At 41.1% G+C, this 16120-nt stretch overlaps 1 protein-coding gene across 3 annotated transcripts in view; it reads left to right on the top strand.

Annotated features, from left to right (window-relative positions):
• The first annotated feature begins 859 nt into the window (after positions 1-859).
• The window catches only part of ltbp1 (latent transforming growth factor beta binding protein 1), a 131445-nt gene continuing 116184 nt past the window's right edge, over positions 860-16120 (top strand). The window contains exons 1-2 of one of the 3 annotated variants that reach the window (XM_011472799.3): positions 860-1531; positions 10691-10761. In XM_011472799.3, coding sequence (XP_011471101.1) covers positions 1185-1531; positions 10691-10761 — 418 coding nt within the window. In that variant the 5' untranslated portion in view covers positions 860-1184. The remainder of the gene's footprint in view (positions 1532-10690; positions 10762-16120) is intronic. The other 2 variants (XM_011472798.3, XM_011472800.3) reach the window with 2 other exon arrangements.

Genomic DNA, 16120 nt, shown 5'->3' with positions numbered 1-16120 from the left:
TGTAGTTGTTGTGTTTTCTAGAGAAATTTCAAAGTTTGTTTTCTGCTCAACTCAGTGTTTTCAATGTCAAAGAAAATCGATGCACTATGTTGATGAGTCTGAGTAAGGCTGGGATGGGATGTTTAGTGCTGTTCCTAATTTCAGAGTTTATTTAGAAGGATTCAGGTTCCCACACAGATTGTAAAACATAAACTACTGATTTTATTTACCTAGAGCAAAATAAAAAATAAAAAAACAACTTTGTGAAAAACCAAATAGCAGCACAAACAACTATTTATGCTCATGATTGGCCACATTTGAATTGAACTCCTGCTTTTTTTTGCAGCAAAACACGAGCTATTTTAAAACAGGTTTTTATTAAAGATGATGTGTGATCTGAACTCGATCATGAATGAAATAGGTTTTCTAGCTCGCTGGGGATGTCCCATGGTGCATTTGGGCTCTCCTCCTCACCCTGCTCTCCCTGTTTTCACTTTGTCATCCAGGCCTCCGAGTCCTTACAGACCAAATATGGAAGCGGTAGGACTTTCTTTCTGTGTGGGGCTTTTTGAGCTCATTGTGAGAAAAAGAAAACAGTTACAGCACGTCTGCACCCCCCTGCACCCCCCCCCCCCCCACACACACACACACTCCCACCTGCTGGAGAATGACTCAGCGCCTCACCTGGGTGGAAAAGTCATCTTTTGCGTTTTAGGGCGGAATCGTTCTGCGCGCACAGACATCCACGTGTGTGGGTAAGCTGGGGCAGCACAGTCAGTGCGCGTGGGTCCCCTGGCACCATGGGGCCCCCAGAACCCCTCGTTCGGTGAGAGGCTCCCCCCTCCTGACGTCATGTCTGGAGGCAGGCTGCGCGCGCTGCTGACACTCTTCACCTCCAACTGAGAAACTTTCCTGAACTTGTGCGGCTCTCCAGCCTGTCAGGGGGCGCAGAGGGACCGCAGCAGCAGCGCGCACGGACGCGGACTCGGGGGGAGGCTTGTCTCTACATGGCCCGTTTTCTTTGAAACTTGTCGCTTTGGAGGATTTGTCTGCGCGCTCAGGGCACTTTGGTAGCGGGCTGGAGGCTCTCGCCCGCCTGCGTGAGTTCGTTTTGGAGCGCACAGCTTTCCTGACTTGTAAGAAGTGAAACCGTCTCGGACCCGGACCTTTTTCCTCCCCGCAAACCTGAGCTTGACTCTGCGGGCATGGCGTGGGTCAGACGGGGCCTCTTCCTCTGCGTCGAGCTACTTCTCTTCGTGGTTTGTGCGTCTGTGGAGCGACAGCTGAGCCGCGGGGGCTTCAGGAGGGTCTACGTGCTGCAGCCCGGGGTAGCGCCGGGGCCCGGTTCGGCTGCAGGGGACAGCGCCGTGCGGGTCAGCTCCATCTCGACGCGTCACGGCCCGGCCGGCCAACCGCACTCCTATAACGTGGAATTGAGTGCCAAGCTCGGAGGGCAGGTTCGGACCCGCAGGATGGGGAACCAACAGCAGCAGCCAGCGGCGGTTCGGCAGAGCGGAGCGGAGCAGAACCGACAGCTGCTGACCCTTTCCGGGTAAGAATTTTTCGTTGTGCTGAGGTTGAGGGGGGGTCATGACTTCCTGTTGGATTTGGTCTGGAGGCAGAAGGACCCTGGTTAGGGCCCCAGTCCAGCCCACAGCTGGATGAAACCTCCTTATTGTCAGGTGTGACTTTTTTTCTGGCAGTTCCTAGTCGCTCCCCCCACTCAGGTCAGAGCTGCGTGACCCCAGCTGCAGCTTGGCTTGATTTTCCTGAGATGTTTCAGAATGAGCAGCTGGAGGTGGACAGATTTCCAATCATGTTGGACCGGATCCTTTCAGAGTTTCCAAAGGTGTGTTCTGTGATCTTGCCTCACCTGTGGGCCGTGTACCTGTTGAAGGTGACTGACCACCTAGAAGGACATTCAGACAAAAACCATAGATAGACCTTTTTATTTTTTTTTTTATTTTCACTGTATTGTAAATTTTATTTCTGGGCTGCTTTTCACACACAGCCAGGTTAAGACAAGAAGGAAAACACAAAAAAATAAAAACACAAAATTACTTAAAAAGTATTTGTTCACCTTTCGGAATTTCCCTTCAGGGGTGCCACAGCGAATCAGCTTTCAGTGATTCACACAGGTGGTTTGGCAGAGATTTTTACCCTGGATGCCATTCCTGATAACCCTGTTTTTTTTTGTCCCGGCTTGGGACCGGCACAGGGAGACCTAGACTTGGGCCATCTTACTATACAGTATTGTAAGGCAGTAGCGTGAAGGGTCCTCTCCTGACAGCCACACTGGATGGAGCTCTTTGATGCGCACCCTAGGAATCGAACCCTGGTTTCCTCTGCACCGGTCCCGCACTTCACCAACTGAGCAGGTCAATACATTTATAACTGTTCTCCGGGAAAAGGCTCACAGTCTTCTTTTGCGTTGTGTGTGTGTGTTTGTGTGTGTATATGTATATGTATATGTATATATATATATATTTTTTTTCTTCTTTTTTTTTCCTTTCTACAATTTAACTCTGAAAATGGCCCCAAGTATACAGCTTTTGTTCTTAAGATGCTCAACTTGCTTTTGATCTTTTTAAGGTTTCCCTCCAATCATCTTTTGATCTATCAAATGTTTCCAGTGGTCTTTTAATCATGATTTTGCCGTTTTTAGTCAAAATAAAAAAACTTGTCAGGATGTAGTTTCTGCAAAGTGGCAGGAGTTCATTAGAAATTAACCTCTGAGTTGTGGGTGGGGCTGTTGGCACAGAGCAACTCCGCCCCACTTCCCCTCCCCAATGTTGAGAGTTCTCTATTTTTGGACTCTCCTGCTAGCTTACAGCCCCCTACCCAACATTACCAGTACAACAAAAATGGTGAGCAGTATTGGAGCTATCCAGCTGTACAGTTTAGACAAACATGGATCAGGTTGTCTGCACGTGGATTCATCAGAATGGAGCAGAGCAGGGAGCTTGTGACCTTCCCACTGCATTTTCTACCCAAGACCAATCGTTTTCAGACTTAATATTTTGTCTGCTCCCGATTCACAATGTATTGAATCAAGATTTACTCAGAAATGCAATTTTAAGTTGAATTTTCTTTACATATGACTCTTCAGCATCAGAAGAATGCTCCAAGAATGTTAAAAACACCAAAGGCACACAATCATCATTGGAGTTGGTCTTGAAGAGATTTAAGTCTGTGTCATATGCATATATATATATATATATATATATATATATATATATATATATGGCCCAACCTATTTGTATATTTTTTTTAAATATTTTTTAACTTGTCCTGTTCAGCAGCTGAGCAAACAGATGAAAGCTGAAAGCCTCTTGTGTTGGACAGACTTTACCGTTACAAAAGGGGTTATGAATCTTCTGACACACCAGTTGTAGATTTGAATAAACCCCTTTTGTAATCTAACTTTATTCATCTTACTTCCATTTGTAACAGTTTTTTGTTGGACGGACGGAAAAGAAAGAAGGGGAAGAAGAGAGAGAGGGATATTAGAGAAGTGTGTGTGTGTGGGGGGGGGGGGTAGGAGCGTGATTATAGAAGGAGGGTAAATTAATAAAGAATCATAAAGCAAAAATTTGCTGGACTTTACTAATCATTACTGTCAGCTTTAGATGGATAAAAAATCTAAAAAGGGGCGGGGCCTATACACACTCACATATGTTACAAACCTGTTGGCTCCAAAAATGTTCACATACAGACAAGTCCACATGTACACAATACAACTCATGTTCAGACACGCATACCTATGCATTCAGACCAACACACGTGAAATACTTCATTAAGTCACGCAAACTATTTGTGCAAAGGTGAGCTAACACCTGTGCTCAAGTGAGTGTTTATGTTCTTCTAAAATGGATGATGGAATGTAAAAAGAAGGAGGGAGAGTTCCCAGTCATCCCCACACTAAGACCCCGCCGCAGCTGCAGCGGCAGCCAGGACCCCCCAACACCCACACGGTAGCAGATAAAGAGCAGCTGCCCGCCAGGCAATCGCATCTGTCACCCGGGCCAGGGCAAGCAGGACCGCCATGGGGCCCCCAAAGCCAGAGAGCAGGGAGGCATGGGGGGGACAGAGAGTGCAAGCTCCAGCCCATCCAGAAGAGCAGCCCCCCCGCCGCGCCAGGAGGGCCCAACACAGGGCCCTGCCCCAGGAGAGCACCCCCAGCCCCAGACGAGCAGCCCACCACCACCCAGGAGTTCTGAGCACCCCACCCCTGCCCCAGGCCCGAGTCAGCGTCCCCCAAGGGATACCTGCCCCACGCTCCAGGCAGCCACCGACCCAGCGCACGGTTGGTGCAGGAGAGAGCAAGGCAGGGGCCGGCCACCCCTGCCCAGGTGGAGGACAACCTAGAGAAGTGGGGGTCCACAAGGAGTGTTGTAACCATGGCCCAACCTGGCTCATCCACAGTTGGAATTTTGGAGAAGGCCGGCGCTGGAGGGCAAGGACCAGAACCTATTTATCAGATAGTTTTTGCAGTCCAAAATGTTTTGGATTTTTTTCTAGTTTGTTTTTTTCCCCACTGAACACAGCCCCTCGAAGGATTCAAGGATCAAAATGAGCCAGAAACAGTTCTGCTTCCACAAAAATGAGGGGGAAAAATCAAATCAACATTTAGAAAATTAAGAGTTTTTGTAACATCTGTATGCCAGATCTGTAACTGTGACCTACTTTTCTTTTAGAAAGGAGATTCAAATAAGGGAAAAAAAAATCACAATAAAGCTCTAATGTCTTAAAGGGTTTTTAATTGCGACTCCATCTGGAAAGTGTTCTACATGTCCTGTTTATTCTGCTTTTCCAGCAGGCTCTGGTTCAGAATGCCACTTAAACCACTAACTGCCAATTTTTGAAGAAGAATCAAACAGATTCTTACTTCCAGGGAGTCATTTTTACTAGAAAACTAGAGCTTTTTTGGTTCAAAACAACTCAGTTGAGTTACAGCTGCAATAGCTTTGGTTCCTGGAGGCTAAATACTTCTGCTGATCTGGTCAAGTTCACCTCCTATTGGAAGAAGCCTGTTGATGGTTCTGGTTTTACCCGCCATGTGAGCGGACCCCCGCACAAATGCGTGGGGGACCAGAGTGAAATCTCGTTTTTCACCTTTGCACAGTTTTGTTCAACTAACTCCAGAGGAACACTGAAGCTGGATGTCTTGTGCGGTTCGATATGCCTTGCTCGTGTGCAGGTCCACTCCAGGAGTGGATGTGTTAAATGAAATCAGATACTGCAGACAAAATAAAACAAGATACGATGCGTTTTGGGCTGAGCTGGGATCATCCAGATGTTGGCTGTGACAGACACAGCTGGAAGTACCGCCAGTTCCTCGTTGTGATCATGACGACACGGACAGAACAAACACGTCTTCTGCTGCGACCTGCAGACTGAACACTCAGAAGGGGCAGAAGCTTCAGTCCTGAGGAGTGAAGCCTCCCTGGAAGATCAAACTGTACCTGTTTTATGGCCATCGGGGGGGGGGCACTCCCCACCTTTACTTCAAGGTTATAATAACCTCATTAAAAACCTTTGGGATTCTGTAACCCTTGTGCTATCCTAGGCACTTTAACATTGGGAGTTGGGTCATTTAGACCCACTAGACAGTGCTCTGAACCGGTTTTCTTCAATGATTCTTAATCTTCACTGGTGTCCATGGATTACATGAAATCTTTCCACCCTTATCCACCTTTGTCATGGTTGGGAGAACACGTATGGGTGGGGTCTTTTAAGATAGCACAAAGGTAAAAAAAAGTGCATTTATATACATATGATAAAAAACTACAGTAAACACATATTATTTAACAAAAAAAAAGGTAAGCATTGATGGTGGGGGGCGGGGCTACAAGGGAGGCAGCTGTCCCCCCCCCCCGTAAAAAAAACTTGTGCCCCCCCCCATTTTTGGGTCAATAGTAGTATCATTTTTGACAAAGATTAAAAAAGTTATTAATTCCAGTTTCTGTAAGCATTAACAATAGCACCTTAGCTGAAAGAACTGCTGTTTTAATATCAATGACATAATAAAATAGTATTTTTGATCCATCTGTAATGGCCTTCCACTCTGATGTTCAGATTTGCTCCCCTTTCAAAAGTCTTCTGCCCCCACCTGCCCCCCCCAAAAAAGGTTCTAGCTCCGCCCCTGCTAAAACATTACTCATTTGAATATATCTCGAGTCAGTACATTAGCTACTGAGAGCTGTAAAAAGCAGATTCTCTGTTTAAAACAACCTTTTATTTTTACAGTTTATTTAAATCTTAATCTTGTTAAAAAGTGATTACAGCACATTTGCAATTTTTTGATTCCAGGCATCGCTGCATTATAGAGAGATGTTAAAAAAAATAGGAATCACCTCCAGAAATTAAACTGCAGTTTCATCTTACAGGACCTATTTAAAAGAAAAAAGGCTTTTGTAAAAAAAACAGCCATTTGAGATGACAAAATAGAACAAAGGAGGAGCTACAGCACAAGATTATATCAACAAGAACACAAACAAGCGAAACATCCACTCAAAATTAAACTCTCAACTTGTGAATCAAAATTGGATTGGCACAGAAGTTCAGAATGTATTTACATTTTATTAGGACTCCATTTAACATTGGTGTAAAATTCAAACTTCTATTAAAAACTATTGTTTTTGGGAGGTTAGCAAAATATTTTTCGTTCAACCTGTGATTCGAACTGCAACGTTGAAATTTTCATTAATAAAATATAAAATTCTTACATTAAAACTGATAGAGAATCTCTTTTTAACTTTAAATGTACAATAACTGCCCTTTAAGGAAAATTAATTATATTAAATAAATTGATGCAGCTGTTTTCTAGATGAAGATTGATTTAATTTTAATTCAAGTTTTAATTCTTGTATTTTTTCAATTCATCCTTAAGTCACTTTACTCATGCATGTTGACTATTTATTCGACATTGAATTTTCTATAAGACAGATGGCAGGAAAAACCCTTTACAGCACACCTTACCAACATGGAGTTACTGGGCTTTTTCCTGGTTCGTCCAAAAACTCCTGCAGATATTTTTCATCCGCATAAATGGGATCCAGGACAGAAATTATTTTGCCTTTGAGGTGTTTGCTGTAAGATCCTTTAAACTTCCTCGAGAAGAAAAAGCTTCAAAGCAAACAGTATTTTCTTGTTTTTTTTTTTGGCCTCTTGATAAAGCTTCAAGGACATTTCATTGTCCTGGGAATAATCAAACAGAGTTTCATGGAGATTGTACAGATCTCCGTTTTTCCAGGGTGTACCCCCCCCTCTAGTGTGATGAAAGCTGACAGACTCCACCCTTCCTGTGACCCTGAACAGGATTGAGCTGGAAGGAAAGATAGATAAATGTACTGAGATGGAAAAAAGCTGGCAGGGGAAGTTTAAAAAACTGTACCACGTCAAATAAAACTGTTCCTGAAACTGAACAGCGTTCAGAGCGGATGATGGAAGCAGCTTTAGTCTGAACCTGGGAGATACAGATATGAGGACTCCATTCGTTGAATTTCCTGTCACTGTTGGCTCTTCCACAGACATAAAACATAATATCTGAACCAAAACAACAAAATGAATTAGAGTCGGTTATTGGATTTTTAAACTGGGTCTAATATAAGGCTGTTAGAGATGCAGTAGTTGTTTTGTCATCCAGACTGTGACAGATGACTGTTTAATTGAGGTTTGATGCTGTGTCCAATTCAGCACGAAGAATGACGTTCTTATTTTCTCACGTGGTCATGAATGTTTTGCTTGAAGGTGTGTAACAAAGTTTTGTAGATTGATTTAGCTACACTTTAATGACAAAACCTGCATCTATTTTTTAGCTTTCTATTGATTTATTGTATAATAATAAAGTATATTATAATACTCAGCTGAAGGTTATTGAAGTATGTCAGTACTACAGTGGAAATAGTCTGCAAATGCTAATGTTCTGTTTTGGCCAAAAACGTCCGACATTATATAAAGACGGATCTTGTATATTTGATATATTTTAAGATTTTATTGTCATGGGCGAGTGATTTACTTGTTGGTAGTAAAATTTTGACCAAATAAGCAGGAATCTACACCTATAGATGCAAATGTCATCAAACAATGACATAGTTATGTCCTGCTGGCTACTCATTAAGCAAAGTATTTATCACTGAACTCAACATTTAGCATTCTTTTTTGTAAAAATGTGATTGGAGGCTAAAAAACTGAAAATAACTGCTTCTATTGAGACATTACAGAACAAAAAGTATCTGAACACAAATAAGTATTAGTAGTGCAGAGGAGTTTAAGCCACCTGCCATGCTCACTATTTTTTTAAACGGCAAATATGATGTCAATGATTACCCAAAGTAAAATCCTAATAAATATGAACATTTTAAAAGGACTATTTAGTAATCCACTGTGTTCTAATGATGAAATTAGATTTAAGAAATTAAATGAAATTTGAAAAATAAATTAAAAATGAAATTTTCGCACATAGAAAAATCATTCAAACGCAATGCATTGTGGTTTATATTCGTCAATCTAGTGAGCATCGACACACTAGTTTCTCGCAGAGACTTTTAGCAAATTTCTAGCCCACTGGATTTCGGAATTGTAGATACGGACAGCACTACAAAATGGCGAGCGCCCTATATAGTGCAGAAACAACCATAGTGTTCGTTTGTGGCTGATGACTTTCTGAGTATTTGCTGCTCATTAGCTGATGTTGTGGATTCCAACAGTCAAAGCAGACTTTGATACCAAGGAGGCAATTTTCAGATTTTGTTTTCCTTTTCCTCGTTCATGTCTTTGGTTGAAGTTGAGCAGAATTTAGTGGTTGCTTTAAATATTTTGTGAAAAAATACAACTATGAATCAGTTTGATGTAGATTGGAACACAAGTCTTTGATATTGTCGTTGGTTTTGTACTTGCTGGAACACCTATTTTGTCTGCATATTTGTTGCCATCTTTCAGTTAATCACTCCTTTTGTCCCTTGTGTAGATCTAAACTTACCATTAAGCTCATACATCTAAAAACAAATAGCTGAAGTCCAAAAATCCTAACAAGAGGGAAAAGGAAAAACTCATTTTACAGTTTAAATGCCTGATTTTATGAATGAAACAGTCACAATATAACTGCAATGTTTGTCACATGCTTCAGCTTTAATATAAGTCTCAGACTTCATACTTGAATGTCTGGGGTTCAGTAAGGTTCCTCCACAGTAGAACATTCCTGCACTGTTCTCCCTGCAGCCTTTGTCTGCTTGTCTTTCAAATCCCCTTTAGAAAAATATTAGTTTTCTCTTCAGCATCTGAAGGTCAGGCTTTTGGTTCACTCCTAGCCTCATGCTCCACTTCTGAATGAAGGTGGGGTATTAGTAGCATGTTCTCCTGTTCGTGCACAATACTTCTGCCTTGATGGAGGACTTAATCTGTGTCTCTATATTTTTTTATTGAAACACTGATTTACTTTGAGCCTTTTATTTTTCATGTTGGATCATTTAGTCACAACCAGACTTACTGCAAAATGCTGCTGTTAATACAGGACTATTTTAATTTAGCAAATATTTTCCCGCCATAATCAGAATGAAGGAGTGTGAGATGCTGAAGGACACGAAAGGAAGTCTGAAGGCCCGAAGGGAAGCTGTGGGACGCTGCTGTCCTGCGCTGATACAAGCACTCCCCCAGCAGGAACCCCTGCAGCTGACTTCACTGGGCCTGTGTGAGTTTAAAACAGCTATTATAGCTGCTCTGATGTGCTTCTAAGTGGAGTTGGAGCAGCAGCTGGTACCAGTTGCATGCTGTTCATGCACAGAGCCTTCAGTCAGAAACGGAGGCTGTGTGTGGTCCAGTGAGTCTGGCCCGAGCTGCTCAGCGTGCAGCCTCAGAGCGTCTCAGTCTGCAAAAAGTGAGTTTAGTAAAGCTGTGAAGTTCCGCTAACCGCACCAAAAGTAAATGACTGTTATCGGAATCATCAACAGGCGGCACACAGATTCACTGTGTGTAAATGTTGTACATACACAGCCTAACTTTGGCTTTATTTGTTTTATTTCAATTCAGCCCTTTAGGGAATCTTTGTTTTATACATTCAGTTTAACCCAATAAAGTCCAAAACACCCCAAAAAAAAAATGACAGAAAATTCCAAATATTCTAGAATTAAGATGTTTTTTAAAATCTACAAAAAATAATTTACAACATCATTGTTTTTTTTTTAGAAATATAGATAGTATCAGTTATGATACGTTGAGTGATTTAGTACGTTTCGCTCTCAACTATCTACCAGAACATCTACCATAATCTGTTCTTCTAATGTACTCTTTCCTGATTCCATCCGTCCTGGTCACTTCCAAAGAGAATCCCAACATCTTCCACTGCCTCCTGTCTCTACATCGGAGCCTCTAAACCTTCTTTGTAGCCTAAATTCACAGCTCAGCTGCTGGTTTCATTCATCACCTTTTACAGTTAGATTTCCTCTTATTGTTTTCAACTTTTGATTTTGTTTCAAAGCAGAAAGCCTTCGATCCATTGGATTTGGTGAGGATTGGCTTGGCTTTGAAGACGACTTTCGTTTTACTTGTCTGATCACCTGCATGTGGAAACGCCTTTCTGACTCTGATCAGAGGGAAAATGTTGGTGTTGATTCTCGATCTGAAGCGGTTGGAAAGCCAGCATGTGCGGCTGCGTGAGTCGACCTGCGCTGGCGTTGGAGTTCGTGCCTCACCTGGCGGTTTCTGTGTGCAGGGTGAATGTCTGCGGAGGACAGTGCTGTCATGGATGGAGTCCAGCTCAGGGATCGCAGCGCTGCACAAAACGTAAGTCTGACACCTCACTCCATATTATTCCTGCATGTGTTTAAGTATACAAATAAAAAAGTATCCATAAGTTTCCAAATTGCTCTAAGTCACTATGTAACAAACTTTTTTTCATTTAAGAACTTTGATGTTAAAAATGACTTAACTTGCTCCAAAAAATTGATTCATAATTTTCTTAATGAAACATAATTTGCACATTTTTAACTTTTGATCCTTGATCAATTTTACTGATATAGTATTATTTTTTAATCATACATGATATGTTTATAATGAACATAATCTGCATATATTTTGGAAAAATGATCTGTATTTGCCATGTTGATTTCTAAAATAGTTATTTTTTACATAATAATTAGGCAATTCATCTTTTTCATGTGCTTTATTGATACCTAAGGATTCTTAATTCTGTATGATAAAAGTTATGAACCGGTTAATGATTAATCATGTACTAAAATAGTTACAGTTGAACAGGGGTGGGATTATATAAGTTTGCTTTCTTCCACTCCCTTTCAAACAATATTTATTTTTATGCTTAATGATCTTAAGTTTGATACGTCATTGTATGAATGTATAAATGATGATTGTAATGTTTTTTTGTGTACTATTCGTATTTGATTGCTTGAAATAAACCATTTCAAATCAAATCAAAATTTTAAAAAAATGCGTTTCAATCTATTTGTATTCTAAAAGAATATAAATCCTTTGCCTAAAGTGCTGTTATAGCATTTTCAGTAAAGTTTCCCTGTTTACATAGACTTAATCTACGGTGACCTGAAGTCCAATCCACATAGAAATCATTCATTCATTCATTCATTCATTCATTCATTCATTCATCTTCTTCCGTTTTTTCCCTTTCGGGATCACGGGGCTGCCGGGAGCCTATCCCGGCCACTTACAGGCGAGGGCAGGGGACACCCTGGACAGTTCAAAGTTGTCAAATGAACTACGAGGAATGTGTTTGGAGGGTGGGAGGAACCCAGAGACCCCGGAGAAAACCCACGCATGCACGGGGAGAACATGCAGACTCCACACAGAAAGGTCCCCCATCGATGTTCTTTATCAGGCCCCCAGCCGGGAATTGAACCAGGGGACGTCTTTCTGTGAGGCAAGAGTGCTAACCACTGCTCCACCGTGCAGCCAAAAAATCCCTTAACGAAAAACCGTGCTAGTTAATGATCACAAAAACAAATAAAAATAAAGCAACATTATATTTTAGAAATCAAAACCAAATTTCAGATGCCAAAACCCTAAAAACCAAATAAAACAGGATTTCAGAACACATTTCAGAAAACAAAAATAATTTCCAGAGATCGAAATGTGATACTTAAAGATGAAACAAAATAAGATACCAGAAAAGGTAGGAATTATGGGACAACACTGACTGGATGATGATGTTGTTTATCTTTTCTACAGGAAGTCTTTTGGCATGGTAGTATCGTCTAACAGAAGATATTTCTTTAATTTTCTGGCTACACCAACTGCAAAGGTTCACTGATCTATCAGTCAACTCTTTACCATCCTTCTGCTTTCCATCTTCTTCAAAACTCAACCGTCATCATCCAATCAGTAACATAATACCCACCTTTGCTTTCTTATTGTGTTTAACATTTCATTTTGATCTTTGGAAATTGTTTTCCTAAACATTGTTTTTGTTTGGTTTTTGGAATTTTGTTTTGATTTCTGAAATATAATGTAGGTTTTTTTATGAATTGCTTTGCTTTTTAAATGGTCATCCTGATGTTTTAAACGTTTTGGCCCAGAGTGATTTGTTGAATTTACACTTCAGGGCCACTGTACGTTTTTTCTATTGTGATACAATATAAATAGTATAGTTCATTAATAAATTTTTTTTGTATTATTTTATGTTATTTTTCTTGTCGTATTGGTGTAAATTCTTAAGATGCCCGATATAAAATCCCTTATATAGAGAGTGTGAATTACTACTAGTCCTACATTTGCATATTAGTCATTTGCGGTTATGATCCATCATTTAAAAATATTTTTATTTTAAAGGCTGTAACCTGCAGCTTGATAACTCACTATCAATACTTCTACAGCAGCTGTCTAGTTTTTGCTGAAACAGAAGCCGCCTCTGCTCCCTCATTGAAAGTGGCCTGAGTGCCACTGGAGCATGGAGCCACCCTGTATAATGCGTTCCTTCAGCGCTCGAACCCCCACGTCAGTGAAACACGACAGGCTTCCTTTGAATGTGGACCAACAAGCAGCAGGAAGTCCAGTCAGGACAAATCCCTTTTTCCTCGACAGCAGAGACACACACAGTCTGTGTGTAGCTGCTCACAGCACAGCCTTGTGTTTTTGCAGAAGTAACAGTGTTTTTGATGCCATGTTCCTGATAACGTTTTTTTTTAAATATCAGTTTGTTGAAGCGGAGCAGCTTCTCTTCTTGCCTGCTGTTTGCTGACATGTGACCCCGCCACACGGAGCTGATCAGATTTAGGAGACGATCAGGAGACATTCCTCTGGCTCCTCCAGACCGGAGGCTCCCAGCTAGTGGAAAATTATCTAATTGCGGAGCAGAATGGAGCTTTGTGAGACCAACCTGAAAGGAACTCCGGGGTGATGATGCTCCTGTTCAAACACTACAGGCTGCAGGACACATCCTAAAGTTTCCGCTCTGCAAATTACATATCACTGAAGGACAATGCAAATTTGCATATCAAAGAAATAGGCTTCATTAATTTTAAAGTGTCAAACACAAAAAACAGCTTTTACAGTATTTTTCTTTAACCAGAACTTTGATAATTGTCTGCTGTAAGCTGGTTGTTCCTTTAAACAACCATTTTCACCTTTCATCAAAATTTTATTTTGATTTATGAGACCAAAATCCCTCAAAGTTGACCACTCAATTTTATTACGTCTGAAATCTTGGGTTGGTTTTTCTGGCACAGTTCTTAAATGGTTTTATTCCTATTTAATATTGTATTCTTACTAATATTTTTATATGAAATATTAGTTGTTTTCACAGTTCAATTTCCTATCCGGAAGTAAGACTCAATCTCGATGGATGTACACATTGTAGCTCTGCTAAAAAAGTGTGTGTGTGTGTGTGTTGGCCTGGGGGCGGTGTTGGCAGCGCAGACTTTTCCTGGAAGGGGCTGTTCTTCACTTTCACATGTATAAAAGTGAAGACCCACTCGTTTTCGTGGATCGGTAGGGGCTGGTGCTCAGAGCACAGGTTTTTAGAGGAATACTCAAAAATGTGTGAACGGATCAAAATATCACTTTGGGGATGTTTTTTGTGATGAGTTGTACTGTAATACACTTGCAAGTTCAAAAAGTGAATTTTGCATTATAAAGGCCCTTTAATAAAGCCATTTTTGGTTCGTTTTTGCTGTAATATAACTCAGGACTTGTGCTTGTGTGAGTAGATTTTCTTAACTTTCATTAAGGATGAAATCTCTTTGTTTTTCAAAATTCATATGATTGATACACTTTAAAGGTAGTTATGCAGAGACTGATTATTTAGATTATTGCATTGGCTGATCACCAAAACCAATCAGCCACTGACCAAGCTGATTAGCACAAATTCACGTTTAAATACAGGAGATGCTAAGAGGGTTGGCTGTATTGTGCGTAGATGCTGCTTCTTATAACTGATGCCAGCTTGCTGACTTTGTGGGTCTGCTGATTGTTCCTAGACAACCTCTTTATAGACCCACTCCAATCATCTTTTGATCTATTGTAAAAGCGTTCCCAGTGGTCTTTTAATCATGATTATGCAGTTTTTAGCCAAAATTAAAAAAGCTGTGTCATTTTCTAGGACGTGGTTTCTGCAGAGTGGCAGTAGTTCATTAGAAATTCACCTCTGAGTTGTGGGCAGGACTGTTGGTGTACAGCACCCCTGCCTCCCTTTCTATTGTGGTGCTGAGCATGGAGCAAGTGGGCAGTTAATTTTCTTTATATGTGTCCTCCATTGTTAGAAAAATAACATGTTAAAACACCAAAAAACACCCTTTTCATTTAATGGGCTGCATATCTAGTCCACGTTTTGCTCATGTTCATGCTCACTTTGCCTAACACACTGATCAGCTCTGATTCTTAGTTAAAGAGCAGCGAAGGTCTGCAGTGCCATGCAGAAATGCTCACAGCTTTCATTGGTGTCTTTGGTGATGACTGGATGTTATTTGGCTGCTTCCCATGGAACCACATTGAAGTGATTTTGTATGAACTCCAGACCAGATCTTGACTAACTTTGGTTTAAACTATGAGCTTGATTCTTGTTCAGGTCTCCAAGCAGCCAGGGTTTTGGTTCCGTAGATTTCCAAATGTCTTATGGTTGCATCTCACTGCAATTAGAGATGAGGTTTAAAAATCTGCCAAGTCTGTTGTGTTTCTTAATTTGGTCCTGTTGGTGATGGGATATTGTTTAGTTGACGATAGAACTTTGATCCAAAACCAGTTATTTGATTTACCTTGCATAACACTTTTTAAAAAAGGTGACAGACCGTTGTGAGCGCTTGACAAGCTGTAAAACAAAATTCAGGTAAGTAGATTTCAGAGCAATCCTCCGACACAGAGTGTTGCACAAGTGAAGTTTAAGCTGTTAGTGAACCACAGGAGAATTGCTGTCTTAATTTAGGAGAGTTACACACTATCATCATACAGTTTGCTTCATTTGGCCTCTCAACGCTCAGCTGAGCTCTGGTCTTGCTGCAACGAAAAGGGGAAGGGAGTCGGGTGTGCTCTTCGCCAACAGTCCCACCCACAACTCAGTCTTTATTTACTTGCAGATGAACTCTGGTGGGATTTACTTTAGTGGGATTGCACTCAGACTTTCTAATGATGGTGGATATATATAAAGAGATTTAAGCTCAAATGAAGCATTTCTGATTATTTCTTTATTCAAATCATATATTAGGAGCAGACAGAAAAATAAAATTTGAAAAAGAGCGGATTTGTGATGTAGGGGTGTATGGGTGAAGGAAAGGGGGCGGGGTTGCTCCACACCAATGGTCCAACCCACATCTCAGAGGTGAATTTCTGATGAACTCCTGCTGCTCTGCAAAACTATGTCCTAGAAAACGACACAGGTTTCATGATTTTTGCCTTTAAAACAGCATAAGCATAATTAAAAGACCACTGGGAACACTTTTACGACGGATCAAAAGATGATTGGATGGAGTTTTTAAATAGATTAGTTTTGGGAAATACTATGAAATTCTCAAACCTATGTTCCTGCCTTTTCCCTTCTCTCTCTGGCCACGGACCCTTCTGCCTCCTCTCTTTCTTCGACCAAGAGGAGGCAGAAGGGTCCGTGGCCAGAGAGAGAAGGGAAAAGGCAGGAACATAGGTTTGAGAATAGGGACTCTTAACGTTGGCACAATGACAGGGAAAGGCA

This window comes from Oryzias latipes, chromosome 15 (assembly GCF_002234675.1).
Source record: "Oryzias latipes chromosome 15, ASM223467v1".
Lineage (NCBI taxonomy): Eukaryota > Metazoa > Chordata > Actinopteri > Beloniformes > Adrianichthyidae > Oryzias > Oryzias latipes.
The sequence above is the reverse complement of the archived record's forward strand: the minus strand, read 5'-3'. Positions and strand labels throughout refer to the sequence as shown.